This window comes from Oncorhynchus nerka, linkage group LG4 (assembly GCF_034236695.1).
Source record: "Oncorhynchus nerka isolate Pitt River linkage group LG4, Oner_Uvic_2.0, whole genome shotgun sequence".
Taxonomy (NCBI): domain Eukaryota; kingdom Metazoa; phylum Chordata; class Actinopteri; order Salmoniformes; family Salmonidae; genus Oncorhynchus; species Oncorhynchus nerka.
In genome coordinates this window covers 83499360-83526396 of record NC_088399.1, presented here as the reverse complement: position 1 = coordinate 83526396, position 27037 = coordinate 83499360, and the positions used below count along the sequence as shown (strand labels likewise).

General features: G+C 42.2%; 2 protein-coding genes and 1 pseudogene across 2 annotated transcripts; 1 reads left to right on the top strand and 2 right to left on the bottom strand.

Moving 5' to 3' along the window:
- On the bottom strand, nucleotides 1-2920 carry LOC115128695 (cytochrome b-c1 complex subunit 7-like). Its single transcript, XM_029658782.2, has 4 exons — nucleotides 2814-2920; nucleotides 1846-1914; nucleotides 1544-1710; nucleotides 1-205 (listed from the first exon to the last, which is right to left on the bottom strand). Exons 1-4 carry the CDS (start codon nucleotides 2830-2832, stop codon nucleotides 128-130), a joined length of 333 nt encoding a protein of 110 aa, XP_029514642.1. The 5' UTR covers nucleotides 2833-2920; the 3' UTR covers nucleotides 1-127.
- Nucleotides 2921-5441: 2521 nt separating this feature from the next.
- LOC115128694 (transcription termination factor 3, mitochondrial-like) lies at nucleotides 5442-11552 on the bottom strand (annotated as a pseudogene).
- Nucleotides 11553-11855: 303 nt separating this feature from the next.
- On the top strand, nucleotides 11856-25230 carry ptdss1b (phosphatidylserine synthase 1b). The gene is made up of 13 exons (XM_065017952.1): nucleotides 11856-12149; nucleotides 13207-13298; nucleotides 13576-13620; nucleotides 13730-13854; nucleotides 17512-17670; nucleotides 17962-18113; nucleotides 18523-18664; nucleotides 19005-19117; nucleotides 19356-19421; nucleotides 21134-21233; nucleotides 22261-22329; nucleotides 22455-22521; nucleotides 24231-25230. The coding sequence occupies exons 1-13, from the start codon at nucleotides 11971-11973 to the stop codon at nucleotides 24320-24322; spliced, it is 1401 nt and encodes a 466-aa protein (XP_064874024.1). The 5' UTR covers nucleotides 11856-11970; the 3' UTR covers nucleotides 24323-25230.
- The last annotated feature ends 1807 nt before the right edge of the window (nucleotides 25231-27037 follow it).

The window sequence follows — 27037 nt, the reverse complement described above, 5'->3', positions numbered from 1 at the left end:
TCTTTTGCAAAAATGTACATTTTTAATAAGCAGTCTTCCCATAGGGTAAACTTTATTTTAAACATTACAACAGAGGACAACAATGAACCAGACCAAAGAGGAAGAACAGCAGCCCTCCAGATTCATCTCAATTCTTCGACCACTCCTCAACCTCTTTCCTCTCACGGATGACCTCTTCCAGGTAAGGCTCCAGGTAATGTACATCCTATGGAGAAAGGTTAAACACAAAAACAAGGTTAATTCTGTACATTTTCTCCCACCACCTCTACCGGATGTGTTTTTTTGTATAAAAAAACATCTGGTAGACATTAAACAGCTTGGCAAATTCCAATCCAACCTTAAGTCTCTACTCCTACATGCTTCATGTTGATTATTCAAGTAGTGTAGCACGATATGGGAACAATATCACCTCTGACAGGCTAGATTTGGTCCTTCATCACATGCAATAACATCAACTGCTGTGAAACTTCTGACATATATTCTATTTCCTCAGTGATATCTCAAAGCCCTTCCTGTACACAAACTATTGATTGTGAGACTATAGAGCCCAACAGTAGAGGTGTCATAATACCCATAAAAGCTAGCGGTCAAACAGGGAAATGATTCCAAACGTTTTTCCACCATTCATTTTCCCATAGGGGATTTTAGAAACATTTCAAATAAGGGTTGTTTTTCCATGTAGGCTTACCCTGGTGTGAGGTTCTGATAACCATTTAAATATCTCTCAGACAAGGTGACTTATCAATTTATTCGGCTCTATTTACTCTCAGATTCGAAAATGCTAATTGCACCAAAGTAGTCATCATGTAAAACTACAAATCCCTGCAAGCTCCTGCATGTCATCTCTAGCTGACACCTTTACTAACAGGTGTTGTGTCAATTTAAAACATGCGAAAAACAGTTCACAGAAGTGTCCATTTAAAAAAATGTTGCTAATTTATTCATGACTACAGTTAGCTAACATTAGATAGTTAATCCAGAGATTCTTGCAGTCTCGTCCAGATCATCATGGCATTTTAAGTTCTTTATGATAGCCACATTAGCAGCTAATTAGCGTCTCATTTGGGGTCGGGGGGGTAAATAGAGGTGAATATATTGATAAAAGTCACATTGTCCTAGAGTGATTTACACGGTTATCAAAAAAGTAACCTTGTCCTAGAGATTTACACTTATCAAAACATCATGCCAGGGTAAGCCTACATAAAACACAGACCTTATTTTAAGTGTTTCTAAAATCCCCTATGGGAAAAATGAATGGTGGAAAGATGATTGGAACCTTTTCCGTTTGACCGCTAGGTTTTATGGGTATTATGACCCCTCCACTATGGTACTATATATGCACTGTACCTCAAACTTGGGTTCAAATACTATTTGAAATCTTTCAAATACTTTGACCGTTTGCTCTAGCCTGCCTGGAGTGCCAGATGGGCAGGGTTGAACATTTTGGGGATATTCTATAGGTCCATTATGCCAGGAAAGCTCAATCAAACACAGAGAAAGTAAATTATATTTCAAATGGCATTTGAGCACAGGTCTTCCATACCTCCTCATATTGAGTCCACTGTTCCTTAGGCAGAACTGCCTGCTTCATGGACAGGTCCAGGGCTCTCTTGAGCCTGAACATCCTGTCATTGTACACTTTCTCTGGGAGCCTCCGCAGGGCTTCTTTCACATCGCCATCCTCATGGATCGTGTCATCACGCATCAGACCTGCAAACAAAACAAGCACCACACAGTGTCAGAGAAATATCTAACTGAAGATTATATATGTTTCTAAGACTGAGTGAAAATATTTATCTGAAGACCCTCACAGATGGCCCCAAAGAAAAAGACTCCAAGACTTGCCAATTTTGTTGAATCCGGCCGCATTGTAGTACCATTTACGGAAGCCGACCAGGAGTCTGCCGGTAGCTGCTGTGTGGGAGGCCAGAATAAGAGTCAGATCATTTGCTGTCAAGATTTGGCTTACTAAAACACAGTTAGAAAAGCAGTTGCAATCACTGCAGGACAAAAGCAACGAGACACCAAATCATGTTCTCTATTCATTTAAGAAGATGCTTAAGTAGATGAAGTAGAATTGGGATGATTACAGAACTAGGAGCTTGAGGGAGGGTTTGACAGTATTATTTGGGACAAACCAAGGAGACATTCCATTTGTGGTGGATAACTGGATAGAGTGCTAGTAGATCACATGACATGCTGTTATTATCTACAGAGTACTAGCTATGTGGGAACTGTGCGGTCTGGACATATTTCTGACATCGAGGTGTACAGGAAGTATGGAGAGAGGACATCAGACATGATAATCAATGTCAGTAGTAATACCGGGTACTGTTAGCTAGCCAAGTTGAGCTGGCTAGTATGCCAATTTATCTTGCTTTGTTGAAGTTTTAGCTAGCTAGATGTTTATAACTACCAAGTTAGCTAACGTTAGCCACTGCACCTAGCTAGGCAATGGATGCTGCTTAGTGTTTGACAATCGTCCATCTGTACTGGCGTGGCGTTTGAAAGTTGATCAGACCGAAGCACAGCTTTACCTATCAATTGAAAATGCATTTGACATATATTACATTTAAAGGTTAAATATGTCACTAGCAGTCTAGAGCACACCATTGAGCTCTCCCTTGATGTGTCATAGCTAGCTTAACATTAGCTAGGACACTCAGTAGAGGACACGACAAAGGAGATCTCAAAAACATGGATTTGAACACACCAAAATACCACAAATCAACATCCCACTTTACTCAATAATATGTGCAATGTTTCATCTCGATTTTGGGCTAAATAAATGCTTAAAGACAGGTGACTTTTACCTGGTGCCCTCGACCCCATGTTGTTCTGTCTAAGGTAAAACGAATCAGCGTCTCGTCAGCAACACTAAGAAAGTACTTCCGAGTTAAGGAATTTCGGAACATTTCACAATAAAGGTCCCTCACATACTAGTACAAAAGTACCATTAACCAATATTTATTCATGATGCATGACAAATAATATTTAAGTGACGTTTGCATTAAATGTGGGTTTTAAAACATGTCACAAGGTAACATAAATTCCCCTCAATACAAATCATGCATATGATACCACAGGAGGCTGTTGCCACCTTGTGGGTGAGAACAGGCTTGTGATAATGACTAAAGCGGAATCAGGAAACATGGTTTCCAGGTGTTTGAAGCCATCCCATTTATGCCATTCCGGACATTTTTATAGGTCGTTCTCCCCTCAGCAGCCTCCACTGTATGGTATGGAGAAAATCATATTATTTGTGCTGATGTAAAAGTGGGGTGGGGAGTACTCAATAGGGTCTGTAGAATCTATGTAATCAAATCAAATCTTATTTGTCACATGTGCCAATTACAACACTGAAATGCTTACTTACAAGCCCTTAACCAACAATGCAGTTTTAAGAAAATAAAAAAATAAACCTAAGAGATAAGAATAACAAATAATTAAAGAGCAGCAGTAAATAACAATAGCGGGGCTATATACAGGGGGTACCGGTACAGACAGAGTCAATGTGTGGGGGCACCGGTGTCGAGGTAATATGTACATGTAGGTAGAGTTATTAAAGTGACTATGTATAGATAGTCAAATGGTTTCATTTCATGGATCTATGAATAATATGGAGTGTTGCTGGACTTTTACTGTGGTCAAACAGCTTAAAATGGGGTGCTTGGACACTATACTACAGGAGGTTGGTGACACCTTAATTGGGGAGGATGGTTTCATGGTAGCGGCTGAAGCAGAATAGGTGGAATGGTATCAAATACATCAAACACGTGGTTTCAAACACTCCGTTCCAGCCTTTATTATGAGCCATTCTCCACTCAGCAGCCTCCACTGCAGTGTAAAGTATAACTACAACACTGTACAGGAAAAACAATTATTTGTGCTGATGTATAAGTGGGGTGGGGAGTACTCAGCAGGGTCTGTAGAATCTATATATGGTGTAATTTCATGGGGTTCTGAATAATATGGAGTTTTGCTGGGTATTTAGACCAGAGTCCCCCATGAAATAACACCATATAAAGATTCTACAGACCCCTAGTGAGTAACCCCAACCGCACTTTTACATCGGCATGTAGAATAGTTTTTTCTCTATAAGCCCATATGTAATTTATAGGCTTAGTGTATTGCATTGGGACCAATGGAATGGGTAGAGTAGAAAGTGCTACTAGGGATTTAGACCACAGTCCCCCATGATAACACCATATAGATTCTAGTGCTTGATCAGTATGGTGTGTAGAATATTATGTTCTTTACATTCATTTACTTAAACTCCAACCAATTGTTCCTTTTTATTTTTTGGATGATGTGTTTATTGTATTGTTAGGTATTACTGACCTGTTGGAGCTAGAAACACAAGCATTTTGCTGCACTTGACCAATACACTTTGATTTGATTTATTTATGTGCTCCACCTTATAATATACTTTATCCTATATATTTCCTATTTATTATTACAAGTTACTCCTTATGAAGAGCTTCAAGTCCCCTCCACATCACCAACAAAATATCATGGTCCAAACATACCAAGAGAGTCGTGAAGAGGGCTCAACAACGCCTATTCCCCGGCAGGAGACAAAAAGATTTGGCATGGGTCCCCAGATCCTAAAAAAGTCTACAGCTGTCTCCCGAGTGGCGCAGCAGTCTAAGGCTCTGCCTCACAGTGCTAGAGGCGTCACTACAGACCTGGGTTCAATCCCAGGCTGTGTCGCAGCCACCTGTGACCGGGAGACCCATAAGGCAGCGCACAATCGGCCCAGCGTCGTCTGTGTTTGGCTGGCCGGGATGTCCTTGTCCCATCGCACTCTAGCGACTCCTTGTAGCAGGCCGAGGGCATGCACGCTGACTTCGGTCACCAGTTGTATGGTGTTTACTCCGACACATTGGTGCAGCTGGCTTCTGGGTTAAGCGAGCAGGGTGTCAAGAAGCAGTGCGGCTTTGCAGGGTTGTGTTTCGGAGGCCAGCGATGGAACAAGACTTCGGAGGTAAAAAGACCCCCAAAAAATGGATTATACAGTTGCACCATCGAGAGCATCCTGACCGGTTGTATACGGCCAAGTACATCACTGGGCCCAAGCTTCCTGCCATTCAGGACCTCTATACTAGTCGGTATCAGAGGAAGGACCAAAGAAATGGTCAAAGACTCCAGTAACCCAAGTCATAGACTGTTCTCTCTGCTACCGCACGGCAGGCGGTACCGGAGCGCCAAGTCTAGGTCCAAAAGACTCCTTAACAGCTTCTACCCCAAAGCCATAAGACTGCTGAACAATCAATCAAATGGCCACACAGCCTATTTGCATTGCCCCCACCCCTTTGTTTTTACACTGCTACTACTTGCTTTTTATGATCTATGCGTAGTCACTTTACCCCTACCTACATGTACAAATGACCTCAATTACCTTGAGTAACCTGTCCCCTCTCACATTGACTCGGTACCCCCTGTATATAGCCTTTTTTATTGTGTTACTTTAAAAAAAACTTTATCTAGTAAATATTTTCTTCTTTCTTCTCCATTTCCTTAAAACGGCATTGTTGGTTAAGGGTTTTTAAGCAAGCATTTCACTGTCTACACATGTTGTATTCGGCAGATGTGACAAATAAAATTTGATTTTACATTTTCAAAAACACAATTCTGACTGATCTGTCAGCCTCTTATGGTACATCTTGGTACACACATTCTCTTGTTCAACAGACACCTCAAAATAAACATTGACCTTTTAGTCATTTACCAGACAGTCTTATCCAGAGCGAAATACAGGAGGAATTTAGGGTTAAATTAACCTCACACTCAACGTCAACAAAACTAAGGAGATGATTGTGGACTTCAGGAAACAGCAGAGGGAACACCCCCCTATCCACATCGATGGATCAGTAGTGGAGAGGGTAGCAAGTTGTAAGTTCCTCGGCATACACATCACAGACATACTGAATTGGTCCACTCACACTGACAGCGTCGTGAAGAAGGCGCAGCAGCGCCTCTTCAACCTCAGGAGGCTGAAGAAATTCGGCTTGTCACCAAAAGCACTCACAAACTTCTACAGATGCACAATCGAGAGCATCCTGGCGGGCTGTATCACCGCCTGGTACGGCAACTGCTCCGCCCTCAACCGTAAGGCTCTCCAGAGGGTAGTGAGGTCTGCACAACGCATCACCGGGGGCAAACTACCTGCCCTCCAGGACACCTACACCACCCGATGTTACAGGAAGGCCATAAAGATCATCAAGGACATCAACCACCCGAACCACTGCCTGTTCACCCCGCTATCATCCAGAAGGCGAGGTCAGTACAGGTGCATCAAAGCTGGGACCGAGAGACTGAAAAACAGCTTCTATCTCAAGGCCATCAGACTGTTAAACAGCCACCACTAACATTGAGTGGCTGCTGCCAACACACTGTCATTGACACTGACCCAACTCCAGCCACTTTAATAATGGGAATTGATGGGAAATGATGTAAATATATCACTAGCCACTTTAAACAATGCTACCTTATATAATGTTACTTACCCTACATTATTCATCTCATATGCATACGTATATACTGTACTCTAGATCATCGACTGCATCCTTATGTCACTAGCCACTTTAACTATGCCACTTTGTTTACTTTGTCTACATACTCATCTCATATGTATATACTGTACTCGATACCATCTACTGTATGCTGCTCTGTACCATCACTCATTCACATATCCTTATGTACATATTCTTTATCCCCTTACACTGTGTATAAGACAGTAGTTTAGGAATTGTTAGTTAGATTACTTGTTGGTTATTACTGCATTGTCGGAACTAGAAGCACAAGCATTTCGCTACACTCGCATTAACATCTGCTAACCATGTGTATGTGACAAATCAAATTTGATTTGATTTGCCCAAGGTCACAAAAATGTTTCACCTAGTCAACTCGGGGATTCGACCCATGACCATTTGGTTAATTGGCCCAACACTCTTAAAGCCTAGGCTACCTGCTGCAGCAAGATTCAATAGTAGAATTCTTCAATATCTTCTCTATTCACATAACACACATATGCAAAAACTGTTGTATTACATCAATCACACTGTCTTCTGAAACAATTCAAAGTCCTTTAGTGTCGCTGCTGCTACTTCATTACTGAAGGCCTCATCTGGCAGGGAGACTAGCTTGTCCAGAGAGATGTGGTTAGGCTTGGCAGGGTCGTACTGAGCCTTGTCCAGGTACTGCAGAAACAGGTGTCTCTCTTTGATACAAAGGTACTTCGCATTCAGGACCTGTAAAGAGGACAGATCACCTAGGTCAGACAATAGGTGACAGCATGTGTAACTGACCACAGGGAATTATGATTTTATGCCACGTTTAAAGGCCTTATGAATTATATTGCGACCAACCAACTTACATAAACAAAACCTGTTTTTAACCACAACTCAGTCTTCGGCCATGACCCAGGAGGGGTTACCCTCTGTGACCTATAAGTAGTTCCTGATCCACCACTTGGTAAACATACACATAGCAAATAACTAATATATCCTGATACACATTTTCTGGAAGAGTGCAGAAAAGGATGATTCAAGACTGGGAGTTTATAGCTTACCTGTGGGAACTTCACAATCAGGTCATGGGGTATGTTCATGGTGTTATGGATATAGTCAAATATCTGGGTCAGTTTCCTCTTATTAGCAGTGAAACTTTGGGGATTACAGTGACGATGTGCTGGAGTTCATTTTCACAAAACCCCATCTCCAGTTTACAAATCTAGGATAAAAAAATATGGATCCTGAGAAATCAACCTTTTTTCTTTTAATTAAGACAAATATCACAACTGACGTTTGCACTTTTCATACCTTAAGATTCTTCTTAACTGGCTCCAAACTCCCACACAGAAGTCTGGGAAGGCGAACCACGAAATCCCGTGTCTGAATGAACATACAATTGATTAAGAATCATAATCTTACTGTATGTAATTTGAAGTTGGAATTTGAAGTGGGATTTGAAGTGGGAAAAATGAAGTGGGACAAAACAATGTGATCAATTGTGATTGTCTTGGGTCAAACCTTTCACGCCAAATTGTTTACCAAATTCAAAGCTGACCTTCTGAGCACTAAGGCCTAACTGCTGTTGGTAGAATCCCAGGCGGTTGTCCATCCTCTTCACAATGAAGTTAAGCAGGTATGGAGCTCTGGACACCATGGAGGCCAGACTCAGCGCTGAACTTCTTGGACCCAAGATATGCCACACTAATGTGAAAAAAAGAGATTATTACCTTATACTACAGATAATTTCTAAATAATATATAAATGAAATGTATCACCTGTCATAGTCCTATAAGAGCTAAAGCTGACAGATGGGAGATACAACATGTGCCTACAGCTATAGGTATATCAGTTGAAAACACCAAGTGTACTCTCTGTCCCTAAGATAGTCAACCCTATGTGTTGCTGACTGTAGCAAACTTAACCTGCCAATACAACAACCACCCTATCTGCCCCCTGTACCTGGCCTGCAGATTCTCCAGGCCCTTTGTGAGGATGAAAGCGTTGTGGCTGATCAGGTAGCCCAGCCGAGTCTTCCACTCCCAGCTGCTTCAGGAACACCAGCCGGGGGGCCTTGTCTGTCTGGAAGTCCAGCCTCAGCAACATGGAGCCCACGTTGGGCCTCTGCTCCAGTTTCCATAGCTGAACATCTGAATAGGGACCCAAAGGGTTAACAACAGGGTCGCATTCATAAGTGCACATCATGGCAAAATGCTTTGAAGTGGAAAACACACGCAAAAAATAAAATTTTGCTTTTGCGCAAATTCATGTAATCCCTCCCCATTTGTTTCAGTTTGGTGCCTAGTGAATACGATCCAGAGACATAGATATACAGAACATCTATTGCTCTGGTTCACTTCATACTAGACCAGGGATGGGCACTGATGGGGGTGGGGACCACAAAAAAGCAGAACTCATGAATGGCCGCAGTGGCTCGTGGGTCTGCATACCCACACCCATACACACACATGCAGTCAGAGCCGGACCTACTGTGAGCTTTTAAGTGCCCAAAGCAACATTTTGTTGGGGCGGGTAAAACATGCGAGTAAAACATCTTAGCATTTTGTCTTGACAGTGGAGATAAAAACATGTTTTTTTAATTATAGCAAATTTCCTGCAATTCTACAAATTTTGCCACGGAGCGTAGAGAAAATGTTGCAGTTTTAAAGAAAGTTTGCTGGAATTCTACACATTTTGCCATGAGGCAGAGAGAAGCTTTTTGAATTTTATAACAAATTTCATGCAATTATTTGCCATAGGGCAGAGAGACATGTTCTCCCTTTTTAATATGACATCTGAGTGAGAGTGACTAACAAAATCAATGGGGGCCACCCGGTATGCAATTCAACCATGATTACTACAAGTTTAGATATCTGGCTGCAAGACTAATATACCAAGCTAAAAAATAATAATAAACTCTGAAATGCCCCTAACTACATACGAGGACACCAAGGTCCGGACCTCTGTATTTTTTTTCTAATATTATTTTTATTTTTAAGGAATAACATAAATATATTTTTTTGTACAAAATAAAGAAAATTAATTACGGGTCAACATCTAAATATTGCTGCCAGCGTTGATCAATGATTAGAACGCTTATTCTTGATATGACTGAGTTCTAATAGTTAAAATTCTAATTTCCTGACTTGAATCATGAACAGTGGGTTTGTTCCTTATGTTCATTTGCCTTTTTAGGAACACCACTTTCTCACATGGCTAAATTCTCCCTATTGCGGCACAGGCCCAAGGGCCAGAGACGTGAAACGAACTACCACAGCTCGCACTTGGCTCAAGTAGACAACTAGAGTCAGAAACGATACCGAGTGTGTTTGCGAGATGCCGGACAAAAGGCAATTTTAAAACCGTTCTGCGACAGCTGCCATGTCTACAGACATCCCCCAAACAAACAAAAACCAACACTCTGAGAAAGAGTGCACATAGATATGTCTGTCAGTCAGGTGGCTAGACTTCTATTGCAGTAATGTTGAAGGGGACTGGCTAGTATTACTTAGCCAGCTAGAAGGATGAAGTAAGAAGCTAATGTTAAACGGAGCCTACCTCAGCAGGAGCAAAAAATACACTACCGAGTTCTCATAACTTTGCTTTACAGACAGTAGGCTACTGAGACGTTGCTGATGCTACGTGTCAGTTTGAATAGTTTCTCATATGTTCCCCCTTTCAGGGGTATAACATTACAATTGTAGCTAACAGGCTATGTGTTTGTAGATTCACCTCAGTCAATGAACCTACAGCAGCCAAGGTGATAATGGATGGGGTCATTTTTGCATGCTTTTGTGCTGTCCAGATAGCATTTAAATGTGTTTTTTATTGTATAGAAACACAGTAAATGAGCTTTTATTTTTTTTAAATGTCCTGGGGGAGGGGGTACCTCCCCTTGACACCCCCATCCCCTCTTCTGGACCTCACTAAAACGCAAACCCTGGCGAACCATAAGACGTTGAGGACAGAGCTACCACTTAGCCTATAGTCAGCATTGGGTTAAACAATTGGCATCAGCCTGCTCTGCTCATACATGGGGAAGTAATGGGAAACTAATGGCTAATCAGATACAAACCCTAAATGGACTGAATCTACCTAGCTGTACAAGCTTGCTGAGTGTCTCTGACTTGTTGACATAGTCTGAGGGAGATGGATATAGCAGGCAGGGCTGCCCATAAGAACCGCCTCCTCATCACTGATCTCTTCTAATGCAGTGTCCTGGGGCATTGTCCAAATCTGGAGAGGGCAAAAACTTTAGGGAGAAGTGACTAGTGTGTGTGGTGTGCGTTTGTACACAGGGGTAGCATTAGTACCTAAAGCAGTCTGCCACTCCTTCAGCGACATCCCTACATTTCTGAGTTGATGGGAGAGAGGATTCTGATATGGAACCATAATCAGTCCCATAAGTATCCGTGTTTCGTTTGAAATGGTTGGACCTTGGCATGAGATTCACAGTAACTCTGCACTCCTAGTTTCCACCTCTATTGTGTCTGAGATGGGTTCTGACTTCTCTAGAGCATGGAAAGCAAGACTGGAACACATCATTCCGGAAGGCTGCAGGGCATCAGTGGAATAATGGAGGGTGATGATACCCACAGTCGTTGACAGTAATGAGGTACATCTCTGACACAGCTGGATACAGGTTGAAGCGATGGAGATCTGTTATAGAAACAGAGTACATTGTGACATGAGAAGGGTGTCGGTACATTAAATATATGCAGCTAACTGGAATAAAATATCACGCAAGTCACACGTTGTTCAGCCACTATATGTATTACTTGAGCTTGACTGGTGGAGAATGTTGTTGTTTAGAGAAGAAATAGATAAAACAATGATTGAGGGGCATGTTTCATTGAGCTAATGGCTAGCTAGGTAACTAACGCTAGCTGGCTTGCATAGAGTAATCATACGGGCAGACAGAAATAGTCGTTTTTGCAAGTACAAAATGGATGAAACCATGCAATAAATAACAGAAAATGGGTCAAAACATGAATATGCCCGCTGAGCAAACGTAAAAACAACAATAGATAGCGCCAATGTCAATCTACTCACGTGTGCGCTCTCACGGAAGTATTGTGGAAGCGTCCTCTCCAAGGGATGTACCAAAATACGCATACAGCAGGGGAATTAGCTAGTTCAACCTAAAACAATATATGAAGGACCAATAAAGAAAATTCCCTTGTCCTTTCATTGTGAATTTCTGGTGTTATAAATATTAAAATATAAACTATTTCTAAAGGAAGATTGCAGTGGAATTAATTGGGAGTGTTGGTATTGGAATGTGCATTCCTACTACAGCCCTATAGTTTGTTGAGTTGATTGGCCGTTTTCAGGTTTGTTCAGTCTTCTCTCCGCCCATCCCCAGTCCTCATCAATTTATTTACAGGCAGATCAACCTGTCCTGTCGAGAACTGCTGACACAGGGAATTTTGTGGAAGAAACTCCTTATCACTCAACCATGGCGCCTGCTTTGGGATCCCATAAATTAAGCACGGATGATGTGAATGACATGTTACACTTTCGGATGATTAACGAGCAACAAGTGGAGGGCATCAGCATTAACTTTTTCTACAAGCCTCACACTCTCACTCTTTTGACGTTCACTGTGGCTAGCTTGATGTACTTCGTCTTTTCCAGGTAACCCAATAGTCGTTGACAGCTCATTTGACTTGCCGGTAGGCCTAGTGGTTGTGCTAACTTGGCGTAGCTATCTAAACCCAAGTGTAAACCTAAATTGTATAATTAAACTACAGATGATTAGACATTTAAAGGGGCAATGTGCAGTTGCTACATCAATTTTTGGACTTATAAATTAATTATATGTACCCATTGATTCTTGAAGAATATAAGTTATAAATGCTTAGTTCAACTGTCATACCCCATCAGAACCCAAAAGATAAGCTTGTTTTACTCCAATGTTTGTAAACAAAGTAAATGTAAACAAATACTATATTGACTCAAAACATGGGTTAAAGTATACTTTTGATATCATGGATGGTCCATCCTTGCATCCATAGCTCTGTTGATGAATTTGAGAGTGGTTTAATTTCTCCAGCCCCATCTCTCAGCTTTTTACTGAAACGGGGCTGTGGAAAACACATTGTTATTGTTTCAACTGCTGATTACATCTTTAAAGGTCCAATGCAGCAGTTTTTTAGTTCAAAATCATTGGTGGGTAGCAATTTCTCAAGCAATAATGTTTCTACGACTGTCTGGGAGTGGTCTGAGTGGGGAGGGGAAAACTGAAAACAAGCTGTTATTGGCAGAGAGGTTTGGAACTCTCTTTCGTATTGGTCTATGAAATGATTTACGGCCTGGTGTTGTCACCCAGGCAGGCCAAAACTCCATCCCACCAAAACAGGCTGAAATTTCAGCAGCTCTTTTCAAACAGCTTTCACACTAAAATTATCATCATTTTCAGAATTTCACAGAATCATTCCAACCTCGGTGTGGAAATGTATATATACAACACAGGAAAATCACGTTTTTAATTGCACTGGGCCTTTAATGTTATTTATTGTAATAATATATACAATGCTGAAAATTCAATAATCGAACAGAAACTTTATTAAATGTCACATTTGAATGTCACGTTTACTATCATAGTAAACCTCACTTTATTCTCTGAAAATAATGAACAAATTGCAAATCTCAGCCAATGCTTTTTGACATCAAACCCTGCTCTCTTTTCCAGGGATGATGCAGATGTTGACAACAACCTTCGAGTGGGTTTCCTGTTGGTTGTCTCCTTCTTCCTCGTCATCAGTGTCCTGGCCTTCCCCAATGGTAGTTACTCAATGTCACTGCCTTGTACTTGTCAATAACCCAGCCCAGCACCTGGTGGAAAGGGTGTGTCTGAATGTTGATGGGTGGGAGGAATGTTGTAGATCAATGGTCACATAATAGGCATTCAGGTCTTTCTGGTTTTGACTGTGCGAGTGAATGGTGCACCTACTGCTAGTGGGTATGCTACGTTAAATTTTGAACTGCAGAATATGAGGGTTTTGGTCGATCCACTCTGATAATGGTAGAAACGTGTAAATGCGTTATTTATCCACTTCAGGTCCATTCACAAGACCACATCCTGCAATTTGGCGCATGGTATTTGGTGAGTTGTCCTACTGCAGAGTACAACAAGTCACAGTGTCAGTGGAGCACCTCTATGGAACCATGTCCATGGAACTCTGCTCTGATTGGTTCCTTCCTGTTGTTGTCAGGTCTGAGTGTTCTGTACTTCCTGTTCCTGGTCTTCCTCATCTTCCTGAACTGGGCCCAGGTGAAGAGGCTCATGTACTGGGTGGACCCCAATCTACGCTACGCTACCCGTGAGACTGATGTCATGGTGAGTCATTATGATCTCGGTATGCTACAGTGTCTACCTCATGCCCGACACCATATTTAGGAGTAGGGTGAAGTTGCCCTAGATGCTGATTAAGTGATCATAGTTTGGTTTCTCTACTCCACTCTACGCTCTACTCCACCCTATGTGTTAATGTCATCCAATTACATTTGTGCAGGTAATAGCAGCTTTCTGTAAGAGGGTGAACCATAAGACGTTGAGGACAGAGCTACCACTTAGCCTATAGTCAGCGTTGGGTTAAACAATTGGCATCAGCCTGCTCTGCTCATGCAGTTTCACAACACGTTATTAGTAAAACTGGTATTGTTAAATATTGATAACTTATCTCATCATTCAAAAGCTGTGAGATAAAGAAAATTAAATCGCTGTTACACTTCAAATAACATTTCATTTGTCAAATGCTTCATAAACGATTGGTTTTGACTATCAGTGAAGTTGTTCCCAACAATGCAGGGAGAAATAATAGAAAAATTATAACGAGGAATAAATTCACAATGAGTAAGGATAACTTGGCTACATACACGGGGTACCAGTACAGAGTCCATGTGCAGGGGTACGAGGTAATTGAGGTAGATATAGTTAGGGGGAAAGTGACTAGGCAACAGGATACATAATAAACTGTAGCAGCAGCAGCGTATGTGATGAGTTGAGTTCGTGCAAAATGGGTCAATGCAGATAGTCCGGGGAGCTATTTGGTTAACTATTTAACCAGTGGTGGGAAAAGTACACATTTGTCATACTTGAGTAAAAGTAAAGATACCTTAATAGAAAATGACTTAAGTGAAAGACACCCAGTAAAATACTTGGATGATGGTGTTGATATGAGCCATGACCAACCTTTTAAAGAATTTCATGTCTACAAATGAGCGTGTTATCGGGCGATAGTCCTTTAGACAGGTTACCTTGGCTTTCTTGAGCACAAGGACTATGGTGGTCTGCTTGAAACATAGGAATACAGACTAGTTCATGGAGAGGTTGAAAATGTCATGGAAGACACTTGCCAGCTTGTCAGCTCATGCTCTGAGTATGCGTCCTGGTAATCTGTCTGTGAATGTTAACCAGCAGCATACCAAGCATCCTACTACTGGCTTGCCTCTGAAGTAGGGTTGGTCCTGGATGGGAGACCAGATGCTGCTAGAAGTGGTGTTGGAGTGCCAGTAGGAGGCACTCTTTCCTCTGGTCTAAAAATAAATAAATCCCAATTCCCTGGGGCAGTGATTGGGGTCATTGCCCTGTGTAGAGTGCTGTCTTTCGGATTGGACGTTAAATGGGTGTCCTGACTCTCTGTGGTCACTAAAGATCCCAAGGCACTTATTGTAAGAGTAGGGGTGTTAACCCCAGTGTCCTGGCTACATTTTCAATCTGGCCCTCATACCATCATGCCTACCTAATCATCCCCAGCTTCCAATTGCCTCATTCATCATCCCCAGCTTCCAATTGGCTCATTCATCTCCCCTGCAACTATTCTCCAGGTTGTTGATGTAAATGAGAATGTGTTCTCAGTCAACTTACATACTTAAATAAGGGCTACGGAGAGTGTCACCACTCAATCCTCTGGATCAGCTGGTGCTCTCATACATGGTTAAGTGTTGCTTGCCTCGAAGCGAGCACAGAAGATATTTAGCTCATCTGGTAGGCCTCCATCACTGGACAACTCGTGGCTGGATTTCCCTTTGTAATCTGTGATAGTTTGCAAGCCCTGCCACATCCGACGACAGTTTGAGCCGGTGTAGTAGGATTTGATCTTGGTCCTTTATTTACGCTTTGCCTGTTTGATGATTCGTCGGAGGGCATAGCGGGATTTCTTATAAGTGTCCGAATTTGTGTCCCGCTCCTTGCAATCAGCAGCCATAGCCTTTAGCTCAGTGCTTTTGTTGCCTGTAATCCTTGGCTTCTGTCTGAGATATATACGTATGGTCACTGTGGGGACGACGTCATCCATGCACTTATTGATGAAGCCGGTGGCTGATGTGGTAAACTCCTCAATGTTACCAGATGAATCCGGGAAAATATTCCACTCTCTGCTAGCGAAACAGTCCTGTAGATTAGCATCTGCTTCATCGGACCACTTTTGTATTGAGCTCGTAACTGGTACTTCATATTTGAGTTTTTGCTTGTAAGCAGGAATCAGGAGGATAGAGTTACGGTCAAATTTGCCAAATGGAGGGAGAGGTGTGTGTGTGTGTGTGTGTGTGTGTGTGTGTGTGGTAAAGGTGATCTAGAGTTTTATTTTTTAATTAAATTTTTCCCTCTAGTTACATAGGTGACATGCTGATAGAAATGAGGTAAAACGGATTTCAGTTTTAATGCATTAAAGCCACCGGCCACTAGGAGCACTGCCTTTGGGTGAGCATTCTCTTGTTTGGTTATGGACATATACGGCTCGTTGAGTACGGTTTTAGTGCCAGCATTGGTTTGTGTTGGTAAATAGACAGCTACGAAATATATAGATGAAAACACTCTCGGTAAATAGTGTGGTCTTACAGCTCATCATGAGGTATTCTAACTCAGACCAGTAGAACCTCTAGACTTCCTTAGTATTAGAGATTGCGCACCAGCTGTTGTTAACAAAGAGACACACCCCCTCCTCTGGGCTTCCTCAACGCCATCATTCTGTCCTACCGATGTATTGAAAAACATTTATTTATATATACCATTTCCTTGTTCAGCCACGACTGAGAAACAGGATATTACAGTTCTTCAGATCACGTTGATAGGATAGTCTCATACTAAGTTTATTCTCCAGTGATTGCACGTTCACCAATAGAACGAAGGGTAGAGGTGATTTATCCGCTCACCTGCGTTGTCTCGTCCGGTATCCCACAGGCCGGCCTCTATGGCGCCATCTTCTTCGAGTGTCCTGGTCCGCAATAATCAATATCTCTTTCGCCTCCGACTCATTGAAGTAGAAGTCCTCGTCCAAATCAAGGTTAGTAATGGCTGTTCTGATGTCCAGAAGCTCTTTTCGGTCATGGGAAACAATGGCAGAAGCATTATATGCAAAAAAAGTTAGGATCTACGCAAAAAAAAATACACATAATAGCTCAATTGGTCAGGAGCCCGTAATACGCCTGCTATTCCCTCCAGCATGAATTTGCACCATCATAGTCTCGCAAAGGCCTTCCTTACAAATCTCTTTGACTCAACAATGCGTGAGCAAAGCCTTGACATCTAAGGCTAGCATCATCATGACTCACCATTCTGCTGAGCCACCACTGTCTTGTTACGTTTCTCATCTGCCTCTTCTGTGTCCGTGTCTTACCTGGCTCTTCCGTGTCCGTGTCTTACCTGGCTCTTCCGTGTCCGTGTCTTACCTGGCTCTTCCGTGTCCGTGTCTTACCTGGCTCTTCCGTCCGTGTCTTACCTGGCTCTTCCGTGTCTGTCTTACCTGGCTCTTCCGTGTCTTACCTGGCTCTTCCGTGTCTTACCTGGCTCTTCCGTGTCTTACCTGGCTCTTCCGTGTCTTACCTGGCTCTTCTGTGTCCGTGTCTTACCTGGCTCTTCTGTGTCCGTGTCTTACCTGGCTCTTCTGTGTCCGTGTCTTACCTGGCTCGCCCGTGTCTTACCTGGCTCTTCTGTGTCCGTGTCTTACCCTGCTCTTCTGTGTCCGTGTCTTACCTGGCCTTTCTCCCCCTGCAGGAATATGCAGTGAACTGTCACGTGATCACCTGGGAGCGGATCCTGAGCCACTTTGACATCTTTGCGTTTGGGCATTTCGGGGGCTGGGCCATGAAGGCAATGCTCATCCGCAGCTACGCCCTCTGCTGGACCATCAGCATCACCTGGGAGCTCACTGAGGTAAATAAAAGGTGCAAGGAAGTCTGTGTCTGCTTCCCAAATGGCACCCTATTCCCTGTACAGTGCACTTATTTTCTGCAGAGCAACAGCCTTGGTCAAAAGCAGTGCACTATAAAGGGAATAGGGTGCTGTTTGGGACACGTCTTTGTGAAGTGCTGCTCGATTTCCATCAACAGATCCCATTTTGGGATCTGATTGATTTGAAATATTCTGTTGCATTGGCACATTTTGAGTCAGTTTGTAACTCCCCATTCACCTTTGTCTCTATCTGTCTGTCTCTCCCTCCCTCAGCTGTTCTTCATGCACCTGTTGCCTAACTTTGCTGAGTGCTGGTGGGACCAGTTGATCCTGGACATCCTCCTGTGTAATGGAGGGGGCATCTGGTTGGGCATGACTGTATGTCGCTTCCTGGAGATGCGGACCTACCAATGGGCCAGCATCAAGTAAGTTCTCCTCCTACTCATGACAGATTTTAATTTAAGTTAAGAACAAATTCTTATTTATTGTGCGCTGCCCTGTGGGACTCCCAATCACGTCCGGATGTGATACAGCCTGGATTTGAACCAGGGACTGTAGTGATGCCTCTTGCCTTAGACCACTGCGCCACTCGGGAGCCCAGATGACACAATACAGTTCACCAGTCCCAATTAAAATACATTTATTCTATGGAATTGCTGCCTGCTCTGATTTAGTGCATGTGTGCTTTCTCATCAATGTATGTCTCTTAATGCCTGTACAGTATCTCTGTGTTTAACCTTGTGTGCCTAACTGTCTGTCAACACCCATCGGTGTTACTTCCCAGTGTGTAAGTGTATGCCTCTCTGTATATCTGTATCTATGCTGTTTCTTCAGAGACATCCACACGACCACAGGGAAGCTGAAGCGGGTTGTGCTCCAGTTCACCCCAGCAAGCTGGACCTACGTACGATGGTTAGACCCCAAGTCCTCCTTCCAGAGGGTGGCAGGGATCTACGTCTTTATGATTCTCTGGCAGGTGAGCCCTACCCTCTGACCTGGAAATGATACATAGTATTTAGTGCCAGGGTTAGAATTCAGAATCCAGTTTTATGTAGTTACTCTGTGTATATTGACTTGAAAGTAATTTGTGATTGAACTCTTTCGGGAAACAAATGGAGTTAAACTATTTACTAAAATTAGTAGTGTTTTTTTGTAGTTGAGCAGTTGGTATGTTTTCTATGATCCTACTACATACCTGAAGGTTATGGGGTAGATTGTATGATATCTCAGCTGTGTGTACAGGGATGTTTTAATATACACGTTGCTATGCTACGACTTTACTTCCTGTCTGTCTTTACTTCCTTTCCTCTAAACAGCTGACTGAGTTGAACACGTTCTTCCTGAAGCACATCTTCGTGTTCCAGGCATCTCACGCTCTCAGCTGGTGCCGGATTCTCCTTCTTGGAATCATCACAGCCCCTACTGTACGGTAGGGACCTTTTCCACCACGCCACTCCACACGTGTACTCTACATTCTAGAGGCAGGGAATTAGGGAATTATGACAGTTTGACACGTGCAGTCTCTCAGTCTCTTATCGTATAGATGGAATTGAGTTGGAAGAAGTTTTAAATGATTTCTGTCAAACATTCTGTTTATCTTGATGACAGTCGTTGTTGTGATGGCTGTAGATAAACTGTATTGAATGTTTGTCTTCCTGTTCTCTCAGACAGTATTATGCATATCTGACAGACACACAGTGCAAACGAGTGGGAACACAATGCTGGATGTTTGGGTGAGTCTTTCCTGTATCCTCTAGTGGCCATTTCCTGCTGTTGCTGAACTCCACTCTAATCTTGGGACCACGTCATTGACAAACGTCTCAGAAATGCTGTGGATGGCAAATTGGGTCACGTCCAATTTTGTTCAAAATATTGATGCTGACCTCATCGCTGTCCCAAGCTGGTGATTTCCCAGACTAGGCTTTGGTAACCATGGGGACCAGACTTACTTTCTCTTGCTCTCTCACTATAAATACAAAACAATGAGACTCTTATATGCCCCTGGCTTCACCCCTTCAATATTATAAGCTCAGCGAAAGTCTAAGTACCCTCTGCAGTCTGGTGACAAAAATTAAGGAGGAAATGTATTTGTTTTCTGTGATTTAATTTTTTTGTGTGTAGTGTGATTAACAAAAAATGGGGCCATAGTTTAATAAAAACAATTAGATATTTTCTAATAGTATCCCTGTTGTAAAATGTAATTATTGTTAGAGGTGAATGTTTGTTGGTGGTCAGTGTCCGTTAACAACGGTCTCTATCTAACCCACAGGGCCATAGCCTTCCTGGAGGCCCGTTAGCGGTCTCTATCTAACCCACAGGGCCATAGCCTTCCTGGAGGCCCGTTAACGGTCTCTATCTAACCCACAGGGCCATAGCCTTCCTGGAGGCCCGTTAGCGGTCTCTATCTAACCCACAGGGCCATAGCCTTCCTGGAGGCCCGTTAGCGGTCTCTATCTAACCCACAGGGCCATAGCCTTCCTGGAGGCCCGTTAACGGTCTCTATCTAACCCACAGGGCCATAGCCTTCCTGGAGGCCCGTTAACGGTCTCTATCTAACCCACAGGGCCATAGCCTTCCTGGAGGCCCGTTAGCGGTCTCTATCTAACCCACAGGGCCATAGCCTTCCTGGAGGCCCGTTAGCGGTCTCTATCTAACCCACAGGGCCATAGCCTTCCTGGAGGCCCGTTAACGGTCTCTATCTAACCCACAGGGCCATAGCCTTCCTGGAGGCCCGTTAACGGTCTCTATCTAACCCACAGGGCCATAGCCTTCCTGGAGGCCCGTTAGCGGTCTCTATCTAACCCACAGGGCCATAGCCTTCCTGGAGGCCCGTTAACGGTCTCTATCTAACCCACAGGGCCATAGCCTTCCTGGAGGCCCGTTAGCGGTCTCTATCTAACCCACAGGGCCATAGCCTTCCTGGAGGCCTGTTAACGGTCTCTATCTAACCCACAGGGCCATAGCCTTCCTGGAGGCCCGTTAGCGGTCTCTATCTAACCCACAGGGCCATAGCCTTCCTGGAGGCCCGTTAGCGGTCTCTATCTAACCCACAGGGCCATAGCCTTCCTGGAGGCCCGTTAGCGGTCTCTATCTAACCCACAGGGCCATAGCCTTCCTGGAGGCCCGTTAGCGGTCTCTATCTAACCCACAGGGCCATAGCCTTCCTGGAGGCCTGTTAACGGTCTCTATCTAACCCACAGGGCCATAGCCTTCCTGGAGGCCCGTTAGCGGTCTCTATCTAACCCACAGGGCCATAGCCTTCCTGGAGGCCCGTTAGCGGTCTCTATCTAACCCACAGGGCCATAGCCTTCCTGGAGGCCCGTTAGCGGTCTCTATCTAACCCACAGGGCCATAGCCTTCCTGGAGGCCCGTTAGCGGTCTCTATCTAACCCACAGGGCCATAGCCTTCCTGGAGGCCCGTTAACGGTCTCTATCTAACCCACAGGGCCATAGCCTTCCTGGAGGCCCTGGCGTGTGTCAAGTTTGGACAGGACGTGTTCTCTAAAACACAAGCTCGGTCTGTGTTCCAGTGGCTTCTGTGTGTGGTAAGGGCTGTGTGTGTGTCTCTCTATCTCGCTCTCGTGCTGTGTGTGTATGTGTGTGCATGTGATAACCTCCAAAGCAATTCTCCCTGCTTCAATTACCATACCTCAAGTGTCCATAACAGTGACATGTTATTTAGACTGTGTAATTCCATTGGTATGCATGTGACCTCTATGTGGGTGGTACTGTAAGTGCTCCCATTGTGTTGTCAGTGCTCTCTACATCTCTCTCTCTCTCTCTCTCTCTCTCTCTACATCTCTCTCTCTCTCTCTCTCATCTCTCTCTCTCTCTCTCTCTCTCTCTCTCTCTCTCTCTCTCTCTCTCTCTACATCTCTCTCTCTCATCTCTCTCTCTCTCTACATCTCTCTCTCTCTCTACATCTCTCTCTCTCTCTCTCTCTCTCTACATCTCTCTCTCTCTCTACATCTTTCTCTCTACATCTCTCTCTCTCTCTACATCTCTCTCTCTCTCTACATATCTCTCTCTACATATCTCTCTCTCTCTCTACATATCTCTCTCTCTCTACATATCTCTCTCTCTCTACATATCTCTCTCTCTCTACATATCTCTCTCTCTCTACATCTCTCTCTCTCTCTCTCTCTTACATCTCTCTCTCTCTCTCTCTCTACATCTCTCTCTCTCTACATCTCTCTACATCTCTACATCTCTCTCTCTCTACATCTCTCTCTCTCTCCATCTCTCTCTACCTACATCTCTCTCTCTCTCTCTCTCTACATCTATCTCTACCTACATCTCTCTCTCTCTCTCTACATCTCTCTCTACATCTCTCTCTCTCTCTCTCTCTCTACCTACATCTCTCTCTCTCTCTCTACATCTCTCTCTACATCTCCCTCTCTCTCTCTACCTACATCTCTCTCTACATCTCTCTCTACATCTCTCTCTACATCTCTCTCTACATCTCTCTCTCTCTCTCTACATCTCTCTCTCTCTCTCTACATCTCTCTCTCTCTCTCTACATCTCTCTCTCTCTCTACATCTCTCTCTCTCTACATCTCTCTCTGTCTGTAGGCTTTCATCACACTTCTCTGTCTGTATGGGATGGTGCGGTATGAGCAGAAGTATGAGCCTGAGTTAAAGGTAAGTCTGCAGCCAGTTTCCAGTCTATTGTACAGAAAGGCTATGTTGGCCTTTGTCTAGTGTAGTTTTGTCTTTCTAATTGTTATTTTTGCCTCTAACTGACTATCAAGAACCATCTTTTCTAGAGTGTCTCTGAGAGTGATGATGGCAACCTAATAGAGTCATGTGATTACAGCCCTGATGACATTACAGGTAAGCGTTCGACTTAAGTTGAATGAGGTCTTTTTATATAGCAAATATATGGAAGTTTACATCTACTTAGATTGGAGTCATTAAAACTCGTTTTTCTCCACAAATTTCTTGTTAACAAACTATAGTTTTGGCAAGTCGGTTAGAACATCTACTTTGTGCATGACACAAGTAATTTTTCCAACAATTGTTTACAGACAGATTATTTCACTTATAATTCACTGTATCACAATTCCAGTGGGTCAGAAGTTAACATACAGTAAGTTGACTGTGCTTTTAAACAGCTTGGAAAATTCCAGAAAATTATGTCATGGCTTCTGATAGGCTAATTGACATCGTTTGAGTCAATTGGAAGTGTACCTGTGGATGTATTTCAAGGCCTACCTTCAAACTCAGTGCCTCTTTGCTTGACATCATGGGAAAATCAAAAGAAATCAGCCAAGACCTCAGAAAAAAATTGTAGACCTCTACAAGTCTGGTTCATCCTTGGGAGCAATTTCCAAACGCCTGAAGGTACCACGTTCATCTGTACAAACAATGGTACTCAAGTATAAACACCATGGGACCACGCAGCCGTCATACCGCACAGGAAGGAGACGCATTCTGTTGCTTAGAGATGAACGTACTTTGGTGCAAAAAGTTCAAATCAATCCCAGAACAACAGCAAAGGACCTTGTGAAGATGCTGGAGGAAACAGGTACAAAAGTATCTATATCCACAGTAAAAATGAGTCCTATATCGACAACCTGAATGGCCGCTCAGCAAGGAAGAAGCCACTGCTCCAAAACCGCCATTAAAAAAAGCCAGACTACGGTTTGCAACTGAACATGAGGACAAAGATCATACTTTTTGGAGTAATGTCCTCTGTTCTGATGAAACAAAAATAGAACAGTTTGGCCATAATGACCATCGTTATGTTTGGAGGAAAAAGGGGGAAGCTTGCAAGCTGCAGAACACCATCCCAACCGTGAAACACGGGGGTGGCAGCATCATGTTGTGGGGGTTCTTTGCTGCAGGAGGGACTGGTGCACTTCACAAAATAGCTGGCATCATGAGGATGGAATATTATGTGGATATATTGAAGCAACATCTCAAGACATCAGTTAAAGCTTGGTTGCAAATGGGTCTTCCAAATGGACAATGACCCCAAGCATACTTCCAAAGTTGTGGCAAACTTACTTTGTTGTCCTTAAGCCAAGGTATTGGAGTGGCCATCACAAAGCCCTGACCTCAATCCTATAGAACATTTGTGGGCAGAACTGAAAAAGCGTGTGTGAGCAAGGAGGCCTACAAACCTGACTCAGTTACACCAGCTCTGCCAGGAGAAATGGGCCAAAATTCACTCAACTTATTGCGGGAAGCTTGTGGAAGGCTACCCGAAACGTTTGACCCAAGTTAAACTATTTAAAGGCAATGCTACCAAATACTAATTGAGTGTATGTAAACTTCTGACCCACTGGGAATGTAATGAAAGAAATATTAGCTTAAATAAATTACTCTCTACTATTATTCTGACATTTCACATTCTTAAAATAAAGTGGTGATCCTAACTGACCTAAGACAGGGAATTTTTACTAGGATTAAATGTTAGGAATTGTGCAAAACTGAGTTGAAATGTATTTGGCTAAGGTGTATGTAAACTTCCGACATCAACTGTATATATTTGCTGGTGTTTGTCAAGGAGCATATTTCCTATATGTATCCTCTTGTAGGTGAGAGAGACTCTCGGAATAACTCAGCCAGCCCATCTAAACAAGGGAGAGGCTCTGCGAGAACCAAAGCTGTCAATGGACACGAAGATTAAAAGCAATGAGAGCCAATGAAGGGACTACGGTACATCCCTACTGCACCCAACAACTCTGTGGGGTGATGGAAGGAAGAGAATTTGGATAAGGAGGTTCAAGAGGTGGGGATATTACATTGGTTGAAAGGTGGTTAAAGAACATTGATGAGATAAATGAAGCATAAACTGAATGGAAAAGGCTGAGCAGAGAGCTTTACTACATTTACATGAGTAATTTAGCAGACGCTCTTACCCAGAGCAACCCCCCACTTCACTGTGTTTGTGAGATCAACAACCAATCAACAAAAGTTGAATTTACCACTTGATGAGGAGGCACCAACTGTTACAATCTTCACAGAATTGACTGAACACCAAGGTGTACTGAATGCATTTTTACTCTTCACACTCTTCCCCCTCTTTTGTTCAAATGATGACCATAAATATTACAGGATGGATTTGATTTAACTTACAATGAAAATCTAAATTATGTGAAGCTAAAGCCTGAAGGTTTTAGATGCTTGGTTTCCCTTTTCCGTATTCAGAGTTTATTATTGCTAATTATTTTAACTCATTCAGTTCAAGCTATATATATTAAAAGTCAGAGTTCACATTTTTCTATGAGAATTTCAAAGTTAATTTAAATACATTTTACAACTGACTAGTATTGAAATGGAATTGGTCTCAACCCTGTTTGGACAGATCTGTTTTTAAGATAATTCCAGGCCTTAAATGTTTAAAATGTTGATTATGTCATGACGACTCACTTTGTTTAAGTGAGTGTGTGAAAGGTAATATGATTAACCATTGTTTTTATACAAGCATTAAGAGTGCATTTGTTTTGTATGAATTATGTGAACTGCATACTGTTGCAAGATAATTTATATGAATATAGCTTTCTAATAAATATTTAAAACAGGACAAAGAATTGTTTTTCTTTTGTGTACAAACAATTTCTACCAGTAGGTGGCAGCAGAGAATCATTCTTACCAAATAAAATGTAATCTCATTGTTGTCAGTGGATTTATTACTGGAGTGTTTGAAAAAAAGATATTCCCATCAATTTCCCATGCTTTGTGGGTTGAACAAATTACACTATGACAAAAGAATGCATGCATACACATGTTTTGATAGTTTTATTCTAGTGCAACTGTTTGTATTCATCAATGGTGGAAAAAGTACCCAATTGTCATACTTTAGTAAAAGTAAAGATACCTTAATAGAAAATGACTCAAGTGAAAGTCACTCAGTAAAATACTACTTGGTTTTAAATATAATTAAGTATCAAAAGTAATTCTGTATATTAAGCAAACCGGACCAAACTATTAGTTTTTTTTTTTTTTACATGAACAGCTAGCCAGGGGCACACAAGGATGACCAGGGATGCTCTCTTGAATTAAACAATTTTCCTGTCCTGCTTGGCATTCAAAATGTAACAAATACTTTAAAGTGTCAGGGAAAATGTATGGAATGAAAAGTACATTTTCTTTAAGAATGCAGTGAAGTAAAATTTGTCAAAAATATAAATAGTAAAGTACAGATTCCCCCCAAAAACCGACTTAAGTAGTACTGTAAAGTATTTTTACTTAAGTAATTTACTCAACTGGTATTTATTTATTTTTCACTGGGAAATGTAGGCAACGTGACATTAAGCCTGTTCATTTCACTTGTCACTCAGGGCAATGTCCGATATGTAAAAAATGTATATTACACATCAATACAGGGACATTCCTGTGAATACAATGAATAAATAAAATAATAAAACACCAGGTGTGTACATCATTTAGATGTGACAAAGCAATGAGACATTAACAGACATTGAGACATGACCTCTAATTTTTCCAACTTTATAAAATTGTAATAGTTCAATGAAAGACAGAAAAAACTAAATAAGGAATTTTCCTACCCCTGTTTACATTTGTGAATGTAATTATTTGGCCAAGACAATAATAATGTTAATAAAATAGTTATGATCGGCATTACAAGGATAAGCATAATGCCATTTAACATCCTCAAGGGTAAACATAGGTAATTTTGGAGATTTTATACACTACCATAGTTTACTGGAATGGTGGCATGAAACAAATAAATGCTCTATAGATTCAGAATCAGAGGAACAAAAGACACAAGGCACTTTGTCAAATTTGAACCTTTTGTACAATAAGCCCTTAACAGGCTAGATGGAAGAAAATATTTAAAAATAAGTTCCTTTAACTTTTGGGATAACTGGACAATTAAGGTAAAAGGTGGTCTCTTTTGACCATAGCATGGGTTGGCCAATTCCATAGCAATATATTGAATTATAATCACCAAAAATGACTAAACTGACAATCGTATCCACTTATTGTTGATTTTTTTTTAAATCCAAAAGGTTCAAGTCATTCACTTGTAAACTTGGAAAAGTGGGAACAACCTGACAATATAACAAAGTGTTCTGAATAAGTCCAAGTATATGAAGTGGAATTGCTTTGCAAACCTTAATAAATTCTCTCTGAGTAATATTAACCTGAAATTGACCAATAAACTCATCAAACTGCAGAAACTCCCCTGTGTTGTCTAACAAATTACATACAAAATTAATACCCTTGTCAAACCAAAGGCCTATGAAAATTGACATTGCAGGGTTGTTAGAGGCGCACAAGCGTGATTAATGCCTAAACTACATTTCCCATAGTTCTCATTTACGTGAAGCTTCCTTGCATGGGGGTATGTTGGAGGACTGAGCGCGCTGAACTCTAG